At 36.6% G+C, this 18,170-nt stretch overlaps 3 protein-coding genes across 4 annotated transcripts; all 3 read left to right on the top strand.

Moving 5' to 3' along the window:
- Positions 1–576: 576 nt before the first annotated feature.
- LOC101166512 (claudin-10) lies at positions 577–6,899 on the top strand. Of its 2 annotated transcripts, none has more exons than XM_004081779.4 (5): positions 577–1,026; positions 5,812–5,973; positions 6,059–6,140; positions 6,214–6,318; positions 6,395–6,899. In XM_004081779.4, the coding sequence occupies exons 1-5, from the start codon at positions 813–815 to the stop codon at positions 6,549–6,551; spliced, it is 720 nt and encodes a 239-aa protein (XP_004081827.1). In that variant the 5' UTR covers positions 577–812; the 3' UTR covers positions 6,552–6,899. The 2 variants fall into 2 exon arrangements, with proteins under 2 accessions (XP_004081827.1, XP_004081826.1); XM_004081778.4 differs by lacking the exon at positions 577–1,026 and adding an exon at positions 4,726–5,144.
- A 3,440-nt stretch (positions 6,900–10,339) lies between these two features.
- On the top strand, positions 10,340–13,666 carry LOC101166759 (claudin-10-like). The gene is made up of 5 exons (XM_004081942.4): positions 10,340–10,668; positions 11,708–11,869; positions 11,966–12,050; positions 12,681–12,788; positions 12,873–13,666. The coding sequence occupies exons 1-5, from the start codon at positions 10,437–10,439 to the stop codon at positions 13,057–13,059; spliced, it is 774 nt and encodes a 257-aa protein (XP_004081990.1). The 5' UTR covers positions 10,340–10,436; the 3' UTR covers positions 13,060–13,666.
- Positions 13,667–14,951: 1,285 nt separating this feature from the next.
- LOC101166513 (claudin-10-like) lies at positions 14,952–17,158 on the top strand. The gene is made up of 5 exons (XM_004081941.4): positions 14,952–15,312; positions 15,389–15,550; positions 15,624–15,705; positions 15,791–15,898; positions 15,988–17,158. Exons 1-5 carry the CDS (start codon positions 15,081–15,083, stop codon positions 16,184–16,186), a joined length of 783 nt encoding a protein of 260 aa, XP_004081989.1. The 5' UTR covers positions 14,952–15,080; the 3' UTR covers positions 16,187–17,158.
- The last annotated feature ends 1,012 nt before the right edge of the window (positions 17,159–18,170 follow it).

Below are 18,170 nucleotides of genomic sequence, written 5' to 3'. Positions count from 1 at the left end.
TTTGTTTTACCTATTAAACATTTTCATGATTGGAAGGGAGCAGAATTGAAGAATACAATTCTTATAATTGTCTGCTCCCTTTTAAACATTGCATCATATTAACATTTCTCACACCATCACCTGTGCTCAGATTAAACCACATACAGTTCAAATAAACAAAAAAATAAGCCTAATTAAAATGTACTTTTTTATTCAACCTATTTGTACAAATTAACTCCAGAAAAAAAAAACAGAAATTTCTAAATTTATAGTGAAAAAATAACTTTTTCTTCTTTTTTCTGGCAGTTTCATTCTTTTTGCTCCATATATGTTGTTTTTTTTTGTTTTGTTTTTTAAATGTAAACAAAACTGAGTCTAAGAGGATACATATTTTAAAAACTATGGCGATTTTCTTTTCTTTTTTCCTAAGATGTTCACATAGGAGCTGGCAAATCATTTGTCTTTAGTTGCTCAATGCTGTGAACTGAAATAGATGAACCAGTAGACTGGACTTTGTCACCTGCTTTTCTCCTGTTTTAACGATTAATGATTACACCTTTTTTTTTACGTTAATATGATACCTGACGATCTTAAGACCCAAACATGAGCACATAGAAAGGCTCTTCTGTCATCCTTGCCTTCCAAGCTTAATGTCTAACTCCGGTGTTCTTTACTGTTTCACTCCCGGTACCTTCCGCAGACACTGAGACATGTCCTGTTTGTTAATCATCCTGTGGAAACACATGTCCACAGTGTAATGCAGTGGCCTGAGGACATTTGATTTCTTCTGACTTTTTTAATCTAAAGTCTTACAATTTTCCTGAAGCTGTCAAATGGCAGGCCTGCAGATTGTGGCTTTCCTCAGTGGTCTGGTGGGGCTGGGCGCCATTATTGGTGCTACAGTATCCAATGAATGGAGGGCCACCAGCCGGGCATCCTCAGTCATCACGGCGACGTGGGTGCTGCAGGGTCTATGGAAAAACTGTGCTGGAAATGCCATTGGAGCTCTGCACTGCAGGCCTCATCACACCATCTTTGGGCTGGAAGGTAAGATCAGAGCTTCACAGCCTAAGTCGGATCTTCTAGAAATTAACTGTTCTTCAGACCTGGAATAAAGTTTGATCCTGTAAAAAATTAGGTTTTCTGTGTAAATTCCTTTTTAAAAACCTAATTTATGACATTCAGATTATTTGTTACAGAATCAGCTTGAATAGTGACATTCTATCAAAAGTAAAAAAGAAAAAAGATTTTTTGACCTTTATGCTTTCTGATTTTAGTCAATCTTATATCACTTAGTCACAATTTCATAAACAGGGAAACCAGAGCAGTTGGTTTTAATCAACTTTCCTACTCACATGGCCTCTAGAAGTACCTGATGTTAAATCTATTTTTGAACAAGCAGTCTAAAACAACATATTACTATACGATATATTTCTGCCCTCCAACAGACTGGCAAACTGCCTTTGCTCAACAACAATTGGGATGGGCTCCAGCAACCCCAAGACCCCAAAAAGGGATTAAGCAGATTTAGAAAAGGATGGATGGATGGATGGATGGATGGATAAATAATTATTTCCATAATCAATTATTGTGACCATAGGTTGAAACCCTATTATTTAGTAATTCTGTAGTCTTGCCGTTGAGCATACAAAACAAAGCAGTGATGCAACCATAAAAAAAATAAAAGGCACAAGAAATCAGTCTTTTTATTTAAGAAGAAAAGTTTCTTTTACTGAAAGGGATTTGGTTATTTTTTACTTTAGTTCTAAGAAAGAAAGTACTAAAGTATTTGTATTTCCCTACTCTTATTTTCTTGGTGTTAAGAGAAAAACAAAGCAAGAAAAACGAGTGAAAATGGCTTCAAGAACCCACTTTCTTCAGATTCACAAGGACTGTATTTTGTCTGTTTTTGTAAAAAAACAAAACAACTTACGGTTGATCATTTAAATAAAATAAAAAAAACACTGCACAATATTTGCTAGGTAATTTTTTATTTTTTTTGTGAGGAGCAGTGCCATCCTGAGAGCAAACATTTTCATGAAAAGTTACATCTATTTATACGTGGAAAATTGGATGCAGCGGAATTTAACAACCGTTTTCAAACTTTTAAAAGTGAAAATTCAATAAAAATCTCAGGCAAAAGTTAAGAAATCAAATTTGGCATTTTTTAATATCTCTGAATTGACAACCCATAATATGCTGAAAATGAAATCAAAGATTCAAAATGTCTCCAGCTTCGAGAAGAAGGATCGTTTAATTTATTTACTTTTTTAACAGTGAACGGAAAATTTAGCAAAAGAGACTTGTGCTGTAAAAATGATTAAGTATTTAATATTTTCAAATAAGTTTAAGTCCTTTTCTGGTTTAGAGTCTGAGGCTGTTGTTAAAATGCCTCATGTTGTGCCTGCAGCTTAGAGATCAAAAGTTATTTTGTCATGGACTCTATGGGAATCTGTTGCGTTGTGAAACTTGTTTGTTTTTTTTGTCCAAAAAAATTCAATAAAATTCATTCAAAAGACAAACTGGATGATGATGATGATGATGATGATGGTGGAAAAAAATATGTTTACAAACAATAAACGTTACTATGGAGGATGCTTTTTAATCTTGATAATCTGAATCTGTCTTCCTAAGGGAAGTCTCCTCTGTGGTTTGAGGGTGGTAAGAGGTTTTTATATTTGTTTGTTTTTTTGTTATTTTAAGTAAATGATTGGATACTGATCCTGTGTGAAGTGTGTGTGTGTGTGTGTGTGTGTGTGTGTGTGTGTGTGTGTGTGTGTGTGTGTGTGTTTGTGTGTGTGTGTTTGTGTGTGTGTGTGTGTGTGTGTGTTTGTGTGGGGGGGTTATCTTCCATACTTGGTTTCTTAACCATTGAGCCAGTTCCGGAATTGCGGAATTTCAAGCCACAAAGTGAAATTAAAGGTTTTTTTTTTTTTTGTTTTTAAAGCGATCATTGCTCTCAGCTTTTTTTCTTCCCTCTTACTTTACAAAAAAAAGGTCATCAGGTGTTTAGGCAAAAGCTGAAATTTCTTGAAACAAATAAATAATTAAAAAGATTTGGTAGACAGAAAAATCTTGAAACAAAAGATACATTAGTCCTACATGATCCAAAAGGGTGATGTCACGCCCCTTTACTATTGTAGGTGTTTTCATTTCAACATTTAACACATTTGTGTTGTGTCCAGGAAATAGGGATGTTTATGTAGGCGTGGCCAGAGAAAATGACAAGGTGGAAACTGGTGAGAACCTAAAACTGAAAATGTAACTTTAGATTCATGCAAAAGCTTTCAGGATAACAAAAACAATCCAAATATTGGGGCTATTATGTGCCTCCAAAACAAACACTTCTATCAAATGTGTCATTTTCGGCACGTCTGAACATTGGGTAGGGCTTGTTCATCACAAATGACCACAGCTACTTGATCTGGTCAAACCAACTTATGAGCAACTCAAGTCACAACACATTTCAAGCTTTATTTATTTAAAATAAAAATTGCTTTCCATGCCACGCAGCTCAAAATGCTTTACAGTTAAAAAACAAAGAAACAAAAAAAAAAGAAAATTAAAATTAACTCATCCATTTTGGCCCCCTCCAATGACATACCCCCCATGACCCTACACACAATGAACACAGGCATGAAAACATGACTACTTACAATATAAACATGTGGTACTGCTGTGGGGATATTATTTTGGGAATGTAGTCATTCAAGAAACCAGCTCAGTCAATGGAGCATCGCCACAGCGCCCACCCAGATCGGGACAGCAACAGGGTCCACTCCCTAGCTGGACCCCAGCTGCCGCAACGAGGGCAGCACTACAGCATCGACCCCAGACCGAAACCAGGCAAGCCCTGGCACAAAGGATTCCCATAGAAAAACACTGAGGCTAAAAACATAAAAAGAAGAATGCTAAGATTCATTTATTTTATGATTCATTTATATTCTAAACTCGTTTTGACCCTTTCAGGGTCACTGGGCTGCTGGAGCCTATCCCGGCCACTCGTGGGCAAAGGTAGGGGACATCCTGGACAAGTCGCCAGTCTCTTTAGAGTAACCAATTAACCTATGAAGCATGTTTTTGGACGGTAGGAAGCCGGAGTCTCAGAGAAAACCCACGCATGCAAACTCCACACTGCAAGGTCCTCTATTGGTGTTCTGTTTCAGTGTGCAGCCACTAGAGGGAGCTCTATCCTTACAGTAAAAACAAGCAGCAGATTTTCCATTGGAGATAATACTTCTGTTGTAATGTTCCTCCTATTTTCCTTCTGAAAAAAAAGTTTCTTCTGGCTGACTTTGAAGTGACAAGCTGTTAATAGGTAATCTAAACGGAGGTAGATTTGTTGTGTATTAATCAAAAGTGTCGCTGCAAGGTGACGAGAAAAGGTGACATTTATTCTCACCAGACGACATTTGAAAGTTGAAAGAAATCGCCTGGAACACATAAAAATTAAATAAAAATCAAGATCAAAAAATCAAAAATACACATTATAGGAATAAACAGATTTACATGATTATTGATTCAAACATTTATTTATAAAATGATTTATGCATCTATTATTTTTTTAAAGTGCTTACAGGTCAAAGACAATCAAAAATAAAATGGCTACATTTCCCAAATTTTAAGCATCACAAATAAAGAAAGCAATCAATGAAAAAAGTTTAGGTGAGATCATGAAGCATCCACAGATTTAAAAAAAAAAAAAAAAAAAAATGACTTGCAGTTTCTTGGGGGGGGGGGCACAGAGGTAGACGACAGGCCATGTTAATGTTAAGGGCCAAACTCCTCCCACTTAATATAACAGTCCAGAACACATTAACCATCAATCACAGCCTTTCCATTGAAACTTCAGAGACCAGCTTCATTTTTATCAGCTCTCACCTGCCTGGGACGGATCAATTTCATCTTTTACCAAAATTACCCATCAACGCCCCGTCGCTCGAGCACAACCAGCATGTATCAGGAGATCGTGGCTTTCGTTGTGGCCGCTTCGGGGTGGGTGCTGGAGTCATCCACCCTGGCAACAGACTACTGGAAAGTGTCGTCCAATGATGGATCGGTCATCACCACTTCAACCTTCTGGGCCAGTCTGTGGAAGGACTGTGTCACTGATTCCACTGGGGTCTCCAACTGCAGGGACTTTCCTTCAATGATGGCACTGGAGGGTCAGCTCTGTTTCCTTCTGGGGGGGGGGGCTGTGAAATACTCTTTCAAGGGTGCTCTCTAAACATTTCTTGCTCTCCGTTTGCTTGAATCTTATTTCATCTGTTTTGATTACTCTCGCCTTGGGGCAACCTCTAAGAAATGATTTTAAAAAACGGAATTGAAATTGAATCTTTATCATTTTAAAGAGGCGGTAAATGTTCATCCTCATTGATCTTGTGATTTGTCTTTACTACTTCAGAGTTTTAAATTTATTCAAACTGGTGCATTTCTCGAGGCTATAGTGCAGCTTTCCAAAACAAATACTCACCTCACAATATGTCAATGTTTAGCCTTTGTTCTTGGAGCTGAATGATATAAGAGGCATTTAGCGAGAGCCTCCGGCAGTTTTGACCATAGGTGACTGGTTTCAGATAATAACTGGAAAATTCACTTATTTTTTTTTGCCCTTTCAAATCCTAACGAAACTGCTCATTTCAGACCAACACCTCAGTGGCAACTATTTACTTCCAATACCTTGTGACAAATTAGTATTGTTTGCTTTTGCATGTTAACTAAACAGAAGGGGAATGGTTATAGGTGTTGCAATGGGTAGATTTTAGCGATAAAAATACCAAATGGAGGCAAAAGAGTCTTTCATTTGCAAAATAATGGCTTTCTGTTTTGCAGACTACATCCAAGCGTGCAGAGGATTGATGATTGCGGCCGTCTGCTTGGGCTTTTTTGGGTGTGTGTCTGCACTTGTGGGGATGAAATGTACAAAAATTGGAGGAAGTGACCAAAGCAAAACCAAAACCACTTGTTTTGCTGGGATCAATTTTGTTCTTGGTGGTAAGTAGGCACGATTAATGAAGCGGCAGCTTTTTCAAAAATATTGTAATTGGTTAAATGTAATCAAATTTGTTGTTCTTTCCAGGTCTCTGCTCTATAGCTGCGTGCTCCCTCTATGCACACCGCATAACATCAGAGTTTTTCAACCCTTTCATTATAGATCAAAAGTGTGTGTGACATCATTTGAAGTTTTCTTGATGGGTTTAAATCAGACGGCTTTAAATAATTTTGTGGTTTCAGGTATGAGCTGGGAGCTGCTCTCTTTATAGGGTGGGCGGGGGGCATCCTCTGTATTCTGGGAGGCTTCGTTCTCTGTTCTTCTATCACAGAATCTTTTTCTAAAAGGTGAGCACATTCAAAAACATCTTTTTGATTTTTCTTCTTGTTAATCAAAGACCTATGTGCTGATTGCTTCTTACAGTCACAGTCAGGCGAACTGCGTCTACAAAGGAGCTCCCTCTCATTCTCACATAACCTCCATCACAAGAGTCCCGGCACAAGCGGCAAACCCGAGGCCGTCTGCCGCCAACAGCAATGCCTCCAGGGCTCAGTATTTTGATAAAAATGCATATGTGTGAACCAGGTGAACATAAACCATCTATATAGTGAAAGATACTGTTACCTCTTGAAAATGAAAAGCCACAGAAAGTGGAAGAAATACAGCAAACCTGGCAGGTTCTATTTGACACGGAAATCATTTCTGATTTGCAGCTTATTGATTTCAGGTGTAAATTGTGTTTTTTTTTATGACGTTTTTCAGATTGAAATCTTTTCCACAATTAGGTTTTCTGCTTTTCCTTATTTTGTTAAAATGTTGAAATCAAATACATGTTGTTTTCTGTGGTATAGATTTAAGAAATTGTGACTCTAGAAGCCTTCAAGTGGAATAAAAGAAAAATAAATGGAATTCGTCACATCACAGACGAGCTCGCCTTTTTCCTTATTCCTTCTTTTGGAAACTGGGGATTTTCCGTGTGAGTCTGCTGATTCTCAGGATCAGTAATCCAACTGTCTTCACATGCAGAATTTATTTAGAAGTTAAGAGAAATTTCAAAAAAGTGTATAACTAAAGTGCGCATGAAAAGTAGGCGTGTACAGGAAGTGGGTAATGCGTGGCCCGTGCCCTCACCTGGTGTGATTTGTAAATGAATCCACTTCATACAGGCACCCACATCACAAAGGTCCTGAATCAGTTGCTTCCAGATTAGAAGGTCTGCTCCAATCTACTAATATTCCCATTAATGGGAGTGTGTGATTAAGTCAGAAACTGAGATTTTACAAAAGTGTGTGTTGTAAGTGTTTTTTTTTTACAAGGCCTGCATGATCTGAGGCCTAAAAAGTGTTTAGCTGCATTGAAAATTCTAACAAAATCAGAATAACTCCTTTAATAATCTATTTAAGTGAACTACAAGCATACTTAGTCTATACTCAAAGTGAGGTACTATACTTGAAGTTTATATACTGTAAACTTAAAATGTTCAAATTTAGTCTCAAGTATTTAGATAGTATGCTTCCCAAACTGTGTGTTTATACTACAATCTAAAATGGAACACAAATATACTTAATGAAACAAACTTCAAGTGTACTACATTTTGCTAAGAGAGTTCCCGGAGTGCAAAAGTAAAATGAAAGTTCAACCCCTGCATTGCCAGAATGTTTTTATCAATAATATAAATAAAATCAACCTGACATGAAGGTGATTTGATTTTATCAAACGTGGTTGGATAAATAATGTTTTGATTGATTCCTTTGCATTGGTGGCCTTTCTGTTATGTAGTTTTCCAGCCAGGCTGAAACCGAGACTCTTTTGCAGGAGTTTGGATTCTCTTTTCACAATATCTCATATCTGGATTAAAATCCAAACCTTTCACATTGAGTTCAGATAAACCAAAGACTATTTTTCTCTCAGATTTTTTGAGCATTCTGTTCAAACAGTTGTCAAAAGAGTCCAGTTTTTATCTTTAACACTCTTATTGAAAAAACTTGTATACATGGTGAATGCTTTACAGGAAGCACTTATAGTTGATGTTTTTAAAGCAAAGACGTGGGAATGGAGACTCTCACGGCCCTTCGGTGGGAGGGGGATTGTGCACATCTGTCTGCATACAGGAAGTATCCATAGAAACTGTCTCCCACCATATTTTAGTTTAACCCTTTAGTACGTACAAAGTGTAGTTTCGACACACACACTTCACAAGGTGGATTGTAGAAAATATAACCCGTCTGCTCTGTCGGCAGGAAAAACACAAGCGTCCAAAAAAAAAACTCTTTTATATTTCACCAGAAGATGGCAGCAGTGTTAAAAAAAAACCTGTCCCACTGAGCACAGCTCAGTTCCATAAGAATGAACAACAATGTGTCACACATTGTTCACAGAGCTGCAGTCATGTAGGGCTGACATTTAACCCTTGTGCTATCCTAGGCACTTTACCGTTGGGAGTTGGGTCATCTAGACCCACTAGACAGTGCGCTGAACGTTTTTTCTTCAATGATTTATGATCTTCACTGGTGTCCATGGATTACATGAAATCTTTCCACCTTTGTCATGGTAGGGAAAACACGTCTATGTAAGGGTGGGGTCATCTAAGATAGCACAAGGGTTAAAATGTATCATTTGAATTTCAATAGCAAAATGGAAATTCCATTGTGTAGTTTGGAAATCACTTTTCATCTTGGAATTATTTTTCATATCGGAGGCACAAATTATTCCATCCGTTTTGCTTTGTTTAGCCTACTTTACAAATCTTTGGTTGATTTAGTTTTTCTTTCTGTATCCCAGGTCTAGTTGGTTTGTTTAGGGTTCTAGTGGGGACTATTATGTTTTTACATTTTGCTCTGGATTTACTCAGCTGTCTGACTTTGTGTCTGATGAAGGTATAAATGTAATAAATATGCATATATTAATCTTTGTTTTCATAACATTTCCCTTACTGCAAATAATAAAAACGTATTTTGTGTAAACGGTGGTCAGTTTTTGTAGTGTTCTTTACATGATCTAAAATAGCCAAAAGTGTCTGTTTCCAGCATGGTGTGCGCAGGTTCAGGGCTGAAGTTCGGCCTGCACCAGAGGAGTGTGCAGCTTCTCAGCTGAGCTGCACAGGTTTTTAGAACAAATGGATTTTAGGCAATAAGATCAAAGCTTTTTGCTTGAACTAACATTAAAGGTTTGGAACTCACTCATATATAATAAAGCTTTATTGTATTTTCAAAGTGATGGTAAACGGTTTTGTTGTGAACAAAAATCTAACATGGAGAGTTGACTGTAATTTAAATTTAATCTGTTAGGGTAAAAAAATGTAGCCCTTCTGTAAACAGTTACTTATATTATTAATAATAATAGTAGTAGTAGTAATGGTAATAGTAATAAATTGTATTTATTTGGGACCTCTGTCACTATACAGCGGTTTAAAACGTTTAAGTTATTAAACTCAAAAATGAAATCCATAACATAAGCCAAAAGCAACTTGTGTTGACTTCACTGAGATTGCTCCATGTCCAACTTTTTAGTTCTCACTACACTCTTCCCCTTTCCCTTTTCCCATTTTCTCCTGTGTTGTTGTTTGATGTGGTGATACGCAGGTCTCCATGACCCCCCCCCCAATAGGAAACCAAAGCAAAACTACTGATCAAATAATAAAGTTTTTTTTCCTTTTTAAAACTTCAAATGAACATGTCTGCATAAGTGGGGCAGACCTATGACTGACAGGATCACAGAGGGGGAAATGATGGTTGACTTCCTCTGGACATTTTTGCAGAAAAGAGAGAAGCATAAGGTGACATACAATGTGACTTTTGCATCACCTCTATAGGTGATGTAATGTTTGTTTTTTCACCTCTACGTGGCAACATTTTGGAGGTCTGGAATGCCACATTTACAGTTTGAGAATAGCTGTTTGGATGCATTGTGAGCTGTTTTTGCTGTAGAAAGAATTTTCCCTCTTCTGATAAATACTGTAGCTACGCCAGAAGGCTTAAAGCTATTTTGTCTTTTTGAATTGTCATAGTGCTGCAGTTACAATAACGATAAAGATTGAAGTTAGTTGCTGTTGAAGCTGCAAAAATTTTAAATTATTTTTATTTATAAATCAAATGCAATGAAGATGCATTTTTGTTTGTGGCTTGATTTTAAACCAGCTGGTCCTGAAAGAAAGTTTTTGACGAAGGATCTCAACTACCTTTTGTAATTTATTCTACTCCTATTCTGATGAGATGTGAATGATTGACTATAAGTAGATAAAGGGAAGTTTTTGACTAAAGATGTCAGATTTTCCAAGCAGAAGGCAGACTCCATTGTGTTTACAGTAAACATGTGACACAAACGTGTGGAGCCCTCATCTACTCTGAGGACCAAAACGTTCGTCATCGTCTGACATATAGGTTCAGCACATCGCTCCAAAGTAAAGTTAACCAGCAGTGTTTGTTTTTTCCTGATGCTTTATTAGAAAAGTTTTGATTTTTTAAAAATGAGGAAACGTTTGATCCAAATATTTGGATTCTTGATCTCCTCGATGGGATGGTTGTTCGTATTGTGCACCATGGCTATGGACTACTGGAGAATCACCCAGATAGGAGGACAGGGAGGATCTTTCATTATCAAGGTGGCCTGGTACTGGTCCAACCTGTGGAAGGACTGTTTCACCGATTCCACAGCCGTCACCAATTGCAGAGATTACGCGGTTCTCTGGAGCGTCAGCTGTAAGAAAAAAGCTAGCACAATGTGTGATGCAGTACAACACTGTTTTGGTTGATTTGTGGAAATGTTATTTTGATGGACAGCTTAGCCTTATTTAGTACGATATTTGAGTATAGTAAAAAATATATTTGGCTTATAATGCACTTTCTATGTACACAAAACCTAATGTTTTCTCATCAAGGCACAGAAGAATAACCTGAAAGCGCGTGTTATTCTGATTTTGCATGAGGGTTATATTGACACAGAAATGTAAATAACTGTTACTTCTTCTTTAAAATGCACAAAGGAAGTTAATATTTTATTTTGGACATATACTTTGAGAGGAAAGACAGGACAAAAAAGTACGAGAAATATGCAAAAGTAAGTAAGTAAATTTGTATTTATATTGCACTTTTCACATAGAGCAACTAACAATGTCCTTTACAATGTTAAAACAGGAAAAAAACAGAGAAAAAGTGCAAAATAGTACAAGATGCTAAAGCAGGTAAACCCCAATACTCAGGCATTTAAGTAAAACACAAGTAAAAAATAATGATAATAAAATAAAAAGTCAGCTAAAAGTTTTAGGAACACATAAGATTCTTGTCAGTGGACCTCAAGGAACATGCAAGAGAGTAGGTAGTTAAAAGGTCAGGGGTTTGACTGTGCAAGGCTCTAAAAACAAAGATTAAAATATTAAAACCTAATTTCAATTTAACAAAAGCTAATGTACTAACAAAAGCAAAAAGTTTAAGAAGTTGGCAAAGAATTTTGTTCTGAGTTCAAAACCTTATAAAATGACACTACTTACTCTGTTAAGTTAGGGTAAACCTGTTTCTCATCTCACCATGAAACATTGAATTTAAAAAATAGCACCTATAAGCTAAACATTTTAATTTCTGTGAAAGAAAATTGGTCAAATTTTATAAATTCTATAAATATAAATCTATAAATAGAGAAACAATGAGACATTGAAAATCAATCCACACTTACAAACTGTCACAAACTGTTTATTGTCTTTGTGATTATGTCATGTCTTTGAACTCTGTGGGTGTCTCACAGATTACGTTCAGGCAGTGAGGGGATTGCTGATGTGTGGGTTGACTATTGGATTCTTTGCTGTGGTGTGTTGCTTCATTGGAATGGATTGTACCTACATTGGAGGGGCTGAACAAACCAAAGACAAACTGGTCTTTTCTGGAGCCGTGTTCCATTTTGGTGGAGGTGAGTTTTTGACGAGAAGGTAAATTTTACTCTGTAAATGGCAGAAATGTTTGGCCATTATTTTTTTCCTGATTTCATTGAAACTTCTTCCCACAGGTGTGTCAAACCTTGCCGCTTACTGCTTATACATAAACAGGATCGCCAAGGTCGCCTTTGCTCCCACCGTGCCAGGAGTGTTAAAGTAAGATGTTCATTGTCCTATACCTTTTTACGTACATTTTGCACATGTAAAAACATTAGTGATAAACGTTCTTGTGGTCGTTTTCAATGTGCGCAGACGCTCATCGAGGGTTTGACCAAAAAGTCTTTACGGGAATTCGGTTTTGAACTGTTCATACTTTTTGTCTGAGAATTCTGCAGTTTATTCAAATTTTACATAGTTTATGCACTATTATTACATAAGTCTTGTGCAATTGTGCGTGATTTGATATTGCGCACCCTATTTGATATGGCATATAGGGCGCAAATATCCTACAATGTTGAGGCACAAATCACAAATGAATTGCAAATAGACAGCGCAATAATCACACACAACGGTTCATGCACGATTTGCATCTTGGGGTGGCTTTTACGTTGATTTACGTGTTTTTAGCGTGGTTTATTCGTACTACTTCGGTGGTTTTAACGTGGTTCATTTGTAATACATCTGTGAAAATTTCATGTAAAGACAGCTACCTCTCTCACTTTTTCCAAGTATATTCACGTATGACCAATTTTCATCCGTGCAATATGAGCAAAATGTACATAGTAGCTGTGTGACTCCGCCTTTAACTACAGATCTGTGTTTTCTCTCAATTTTCCTATATTCCAGATACGACCTGGGTCCTCCTATTTTTCTTGGACTGGTTGGATGCTTCTTAATCTTCTTTGGTGCCATTCTTTATGCTGTGACAGTCTTCAGAGTAATTTACCGTCGGAGGTGACAAAAATCACTCTCTATGATCTTTTTCTGTGAATGGAAGCATCGCATTAAACTAATCGGCCTGCTTTTCGTGTCATTTAGGAGCGGAGTACAAACAATTGATGGGGGCACATACATGATTCCTTTGGCCAGAGGAAGATCCATGTACGCTGGATACAATCCCTCAAGGATGTACGAATATTACAGCTCCGGACGAACCACCAGCCAAATCTCAAGACTATCTGGGACGATGCCAACAAAAATTTCAGAGAGAGACGCTTTTGTGTAAAACGCTTTTAGTTTGGAAAATGTATAGAATGTTTTTCATGTGAAGTGTGAAAGAATGGACTGCAATGACTGACCAATTGTCATGTCCTTTTGCAGATTTGTTCATTTTTACCTTTTGCACAACATCTAGGAATACAACATCTTATGGCTAACTTGATTAGTTGAAAAGAAATCGACTACACAATCTGGTTTAAAAAGAGCGCTATAAGAAGTTCACATGATGAAGAAAAGTTCATTGATACATAAAACCATTGGACAGACTGGTTATCTATCCCACTGCAGCAGAATTGTGAATGTTTGGCATTAAAGTTATTTTTTTGTAAATCATTGTTGAGCTAGGTTATTTTAAAGGAAGAAAATTAGAAAAAAAACAAAAAAAATTCAATCCTCTTCTGTGAAACAAATAATCCCAAAATGAATGTTTTAATGACCTATGACCTCTGACCTAAAGACTTTTAAAAAATGTCAACATTTGACAGGAAAATGTAAAAGAACAAAATCAACAATTCAAGTTGTGGTCATGATAGGATTTTCTGTGTAGTACAGAAAGATGGAAATGTACTTTATTAAACACGGCTTTTGCATGTTTTTTTGTAATTTTGATAGATAATGGCACAATAAAATATTTCTCTTGTTTGTTTACTTGAAAAAAAATAAAACCTTATCACTGTGCAATTTTTGTCTTTTCTTCTTCTTCATTTTACTGTGATGGTTTGTCACAAACCAAACAAATGCAGTTCAATACAACATTTATGTCTGTAGTCACTGTATTAAAGAAAAGCAAACTGGAGGGTCAAGAAAAAAGAAGTTATCCTACTTTTTTCTGCTTTTTTTCCTGTGGCTCAGGAACAAACTTTGCTAAATAAATCTGTTGCACTTACTTAAAATTTACAGAGCATTTTATCAGTCAGCATAATTAGCATTTCCTCTTTTTTACTTGGTCAAGGAAAGTGATATTAAACAAAATCTGTAATTTTGAAGGAGCAAACATAGAATCGAGAATGCATTCTAATATTTAGCAAAAGGAAGCAAGTCAGAACTGAGTTAAATTAAACATGCTCGATCATTTTTCAAATGTGGTTTTTGCCTTTAGACATCTCCTACCAGCCTCTTAGTTCTTAAAAATAACATTTACAAACGAATTCAGTAAAAAAAAAACTGTGGATATAAAAACAAAATAAAAAAACAACCAATTTTGATACTTGTTTTTTTTTGTTTCCTTACAATATACTGTAAATTCATTAAATGAACAAACATATACCGGTACTTATTTTAACTGTGCAACACTTGTTTAGATGTCTTGTTTCAGTATAATAGATACTGAAATAATGTAAAACTCAACAAATACGATTTAATTCTGTTAAGAAGTATTGAGTATGGGGATGAGTTTTGATGAGTATTCTCTACTTGTTCCTTTTTAAAACGTCTGCGTTTTGGTTTTAGAATAATTCATATCTTTAGATTTTATAAATGACTATGAAAAAAATGGTTTTACAATTGGCAAGTATATATTTGCCAATTGTAAGAATGTGTAATTGTGGGTGTAAATGATGTGTGAGGTACAAAAGATTAATAAAAAAGTGACTTTATAATTTCTATATTTTTCATATTTTCACTTTTCTGGTAATTATGTTTCAGTGATGTTGGTGCAAAACCGTTTTTAAAATTGACAGATCTGTTCCGTTCGATTTAGGCTACATTATATTATTCAATCACATAATCTTGTTGTTACTTCTTCCCTTGAAAAAAGGACTTTCACAGTGGAAGGCTTCTTGGAATCAACGGCAAACACTCAATGAGGCAATCTTTACAAAACAATGGATGTTCATTTCAAAGCAAAACATGTGATGATGTACACATGTCCAGTTGAGTGTTTGGGACTGTACCTCGGGGTGATTTTCCACTGACGTAACACCGCTGATCTCCAAGTTCAGAGCTGCCATCTCTGAGTTTACAGCTGCTCTAACCTTCCGTAGGTCCGACTGGCCATTTTCCTGTCAAGAGGCTGGAATCAGTGCCAACATGGGCTACAGAACTGTGGTAATGTACACTGAGATTGGCTGCTTTGTGGTCTGCGTGGCCGGATGGATCCTGGTCTGTTCTACCATGCCGATTGAAATCTGGACTTGGTCGGAGGTTAGCGGCATCGTCCTGACTACATCCAACTATTTCTCCAACTTGTGGAAGGACTGCGTTTCTGACTCCACAGGAGTATCTGACTGTAAGGGAATTCCATCATTGTTTGCTCTAAACTGTAAGTAATGACGAATATATTAGAGGTTAGACTCAACAAGCTGGTTTGGGGGTGACCTTTTTCTGTTTTCTAACAGGGGACATTCACATGTGCCGGGCCCTCATCATCATCTCCATCATTTTGGCTTTCTTCGGATCAATTTTGGTCTTGGTGGGAATGAAGTGCACTAAGATTGGGGGGTCAGAGATTGTTAATGCCAAAGTTACCTTTGCTGGAGGAATGAACTACCTTGTAGGAGGTAAAACTGGAAGATTATGGAACGGAGTCACATTGGATTACACTCATTAATAGGTGTATGTCTGTTATTTCAGGAATCTGCGCCATGGTGGCCTTTTCATATTATGGCAATAAAATCCGATCTGAGTTTGACGACCCAAACTATGTAGAGCAGAAGTAGGTCCAAACTGTGAAAAAAATGCATTTTTGATGCATTTTTTTTAAAAGAACTACAATTGATTATTCTTGTATTTACTACCAGGTTTGAGATAGGTGTTGGTGTCTTTCTCGGCTGGGGTGGCTCCACCTTATTGGTCACTGGAGGCCTAATTTACAGTATTTTAGCAGGCCGTGAAGCATTTGAGTCAAGGTAAACTGAAGTTCCTAAATCTTGTCTTTTCTGATGCAGTCCTTTTGCATATGCTAGAAAAATAACAATTGTATTCCTTGAATTTGCAGAACAGATAAGTATCCTCAATACCAAATCCCTGGCTACAACTTTGTTCCATCGAGGAAGAGTCTAACGTCCTTAGGTCGCACCGAGACGACCTACACCAGGCAGACCAGATCCCCGGCAGACAGCAGAGCCAGCACCATCTCTGAGATTTCCAGTGCCACCAAAACCACCAGGACAACAGCCTCTAACGCTTATGTGTGACAAATGCTTTTTTTGGTTTTTTGTTTTAAACTGCATTTGGCTTGGAATCAAAATCCTACTTCTCTCTCGTCTTTGTATCACTCTGGGAGTGTAAACTGCTGACTGACTTGATAGTAAATATATGAGGGGAAAAAAATGTTATGAAATGAAACAAAGTTATCTAATTAATGAATAATGACACTAATTTATTTAGGTTGCTATTTTGTGATTGTACTGTGATTAGTTCATACATTAGATTTCATCAAAAAGAAAAATGCGGCATGTTGTTTACATTACATTTTTAATGTGTTACTTGTGGGACAAAAGGTTAGAGGTTTTGTCTGCACTCCAAATCATGTTTTATTAAAATAGTATTTTGTACTTTACAAATGAGTATTTGCTTAAAACTGTAGGGCTTCAGATTGCAGCCGTTTTCTCAAATTATGATTCACGGGGACATGGCATGAATTTACAGTGACACATATATCCTTTAGTAAAAATAAATACATTTAGCATTGTTATTTAAATGCACAAGAGGCATCTAAGTAGTGTGGTTTTAAATGTTGAAGTGTTAAATCCTAACCCCAGTAGTTGAAGTGCTACAAAATATTGACACAATTGGCACCACTTCAGCTGTGGTGGAGAGGTAGACCATATAACCTCTGACTGGAGGATCCCAGGTTCTGTTCTCCCTTGCCCGCCCGCCCATGTGAACAAGACACTGAACCTGCCCTTGGGGGTGACCCATGTATAGCAGCGGAGCCGGCATGGGTATTAGGGATGTAACAATTCATTTTAGCAACAATTTGATTCTTGTTATCATTTGTGATTTATAGTTGATATTGTTTCATTTTGAACGATTCGATTCACTGACCTAAAACTGATCCAGGACATCGTTAGGTAAAGAATTGTAACCAGTGTAATTCAGAGATAAATACCTGGATACTGAACAGTGCAGGTGAAGTTTTCCAGATTCCTTGTATTTCTTGCAAGATAATTAAGTGTAAATTAAATATGTGTACAAACAAGTCAGCAAAAATGAATGTCAAATTCATTCACATTTTAGTTTCATAACGTCCAGCCCGCTGGTGTTTTTCCACATCAAAAAAATACAAACGGAACATTATTAGAACATTCTAGCACAGTGTCTGGTCACGTCTTTGGTCGATTCAAAGTGTTTCCACACATTGGACTGGAATGATGGTTTGATCTTTTTTTTTTGCTGCAATCACTTGTGTGTTGTCTGCTGGGATTTATAATGGTATACAACAGGTCAATTCAATTAATAACTTGCCTCAAACAAATTGATCTGGTTGGATAGAAGGAACATAAATTGAATAATCTATTGAGTCAGTTGTTACACCCCTAGCAAGTACATTTGTTTATTAGGTTGAAGGGTCAGTAAGATAATAAACCAAGTTCTAAATGTCACTATCGCTTTATAAAGCGATTCTTATTTACTCCTTTATTCTGTCATGCTAGTGCTACCAATCCTTTTACTGATTGCAGGACCTTTGGCTTTTATAAATGTTGATTTCGCTTTTCCCAGGTGTTGCTTAACAAACATCTGATGTCCAACAGATTTTAATACACTTGACAGATAAAGAAGTCAACTTAACCTGAAACCTGGCTGAATATTTAAATGTAAATAAATGCTGTGTTTAACTCTGTGGTAGTAATGGTTTTGTATTTTGTATTGGCTGAAAAAAAGTATTTACTTTTGCAATTCTTTTGAATTTCTCTGAGTCTTCGTCCAAACCTTGTAAAAGTAATATAACTTTCAAACACAATTGAGGCTTTGCAACCATTTTCTCTCAAAGTTAACAAGACCTTATGAAATAACATAGAAATGTGTGATTTGATCACCCAGTCAAAGAATAATCATAACAATTATAAGCAATGTTAAGTAGGTTTCTAGTGATAGTGGAGGAAAATGTGTTGTTTTTCTTCCCTGTGAGGATGTTTAATGACTCATTTCAGACCATCTTGGAGTGTTTACATATAT

This window comes from Oryzias latipes, chromosome 21 (assembly GCF_002234675.1).
Source record: "Oryzias latipes chromosome 21, ASM223467v1".
Classification (NCBI taxonomy): Eukaryota; Metazoa; Chordata; class Actinopteri; order Beloniformes; family Adrianichthyidae; genus Oryzias; species Oryzias latipes.
This window is presented reverse-complemented; position numbering and strand designations above follow the sequence as displayed.

What these genes read in the sequence shown, in the direction of transcription:
- LOC101166759 (XM_004081942.4), top strand. Translation starts at nt 10,437, where the DNA reads ATGAGGAAACGTTTGATCCAAATATTTGGATTCTTGATCTCCTCGATG. An exon ending in GGTTCTCTGGAGCGTCAGCT is followed by an intron (nt 10,669 to 11,707) that starts GTAAGAAAAAAG and finishes GGTGTCTCACAG; the next exon opens with ATTACGTTCAGGCAGTGAGG. An exon ending in CGTGTTCCATTTTGGTGGAG is followed by an intron (nt 11,870 to 11,965) that starts GTGAGTTTTTGA and finishes TTCTTCCCACAG; the next exon opens with GTGTGTCAAACCTTGCCGCT.
- LOC101166512 (XM_004081779.4), top strand. Translation starts at nt 813, where the DNA reads ATGGCAGGCCTGCAGATTGTGGCTTTCCTCAGTGGTCTGGTGGGGCTG. An exon ending in CACCATCTTTGGGCTGGAAG is followed by an intron (nt 1,027 to 5,811) that starts GTAAGATCAGAG and finishes TCTGTTTTGCAG; the next exon opens with ACTACATCCAAGCGTGCAGA. An exon ending in ACAGAATCTTTTTCTAAAAG is followed by an intron (nt 6,319 to 6,394) that starts GTGAGCACATTC and finishes TGCTTCTTACAG; the next exon opens with TCACAGTCAGGCGAACTGCG.
- LOC101166513 (XM_004081941.4), top strand. Translation starts at nt 15,081, where the DNA reads ATGGGCTACAGAACTGTGGTAATGTACACTGAGATTGGCTGCTTTGTG. An exon ending in CCAAACTATGTAGAGCAGAA is followed by an intron (nt 15,706 to 15,790) that starts GTAGGTCCAAAC and finishes ATTTACTACCAG; the next exon opens with GTTTGAGATAGGTGTTGGTG. An exon ending in CGTGAAGCATTTGAGTCAAG is followed by an intron (nt 15,899 to 15,987) that starts GTAAACTGAAGT and finishes TTGAATTTGCAG; the next exon opens with AACAGATAAGTATCCTCAAT.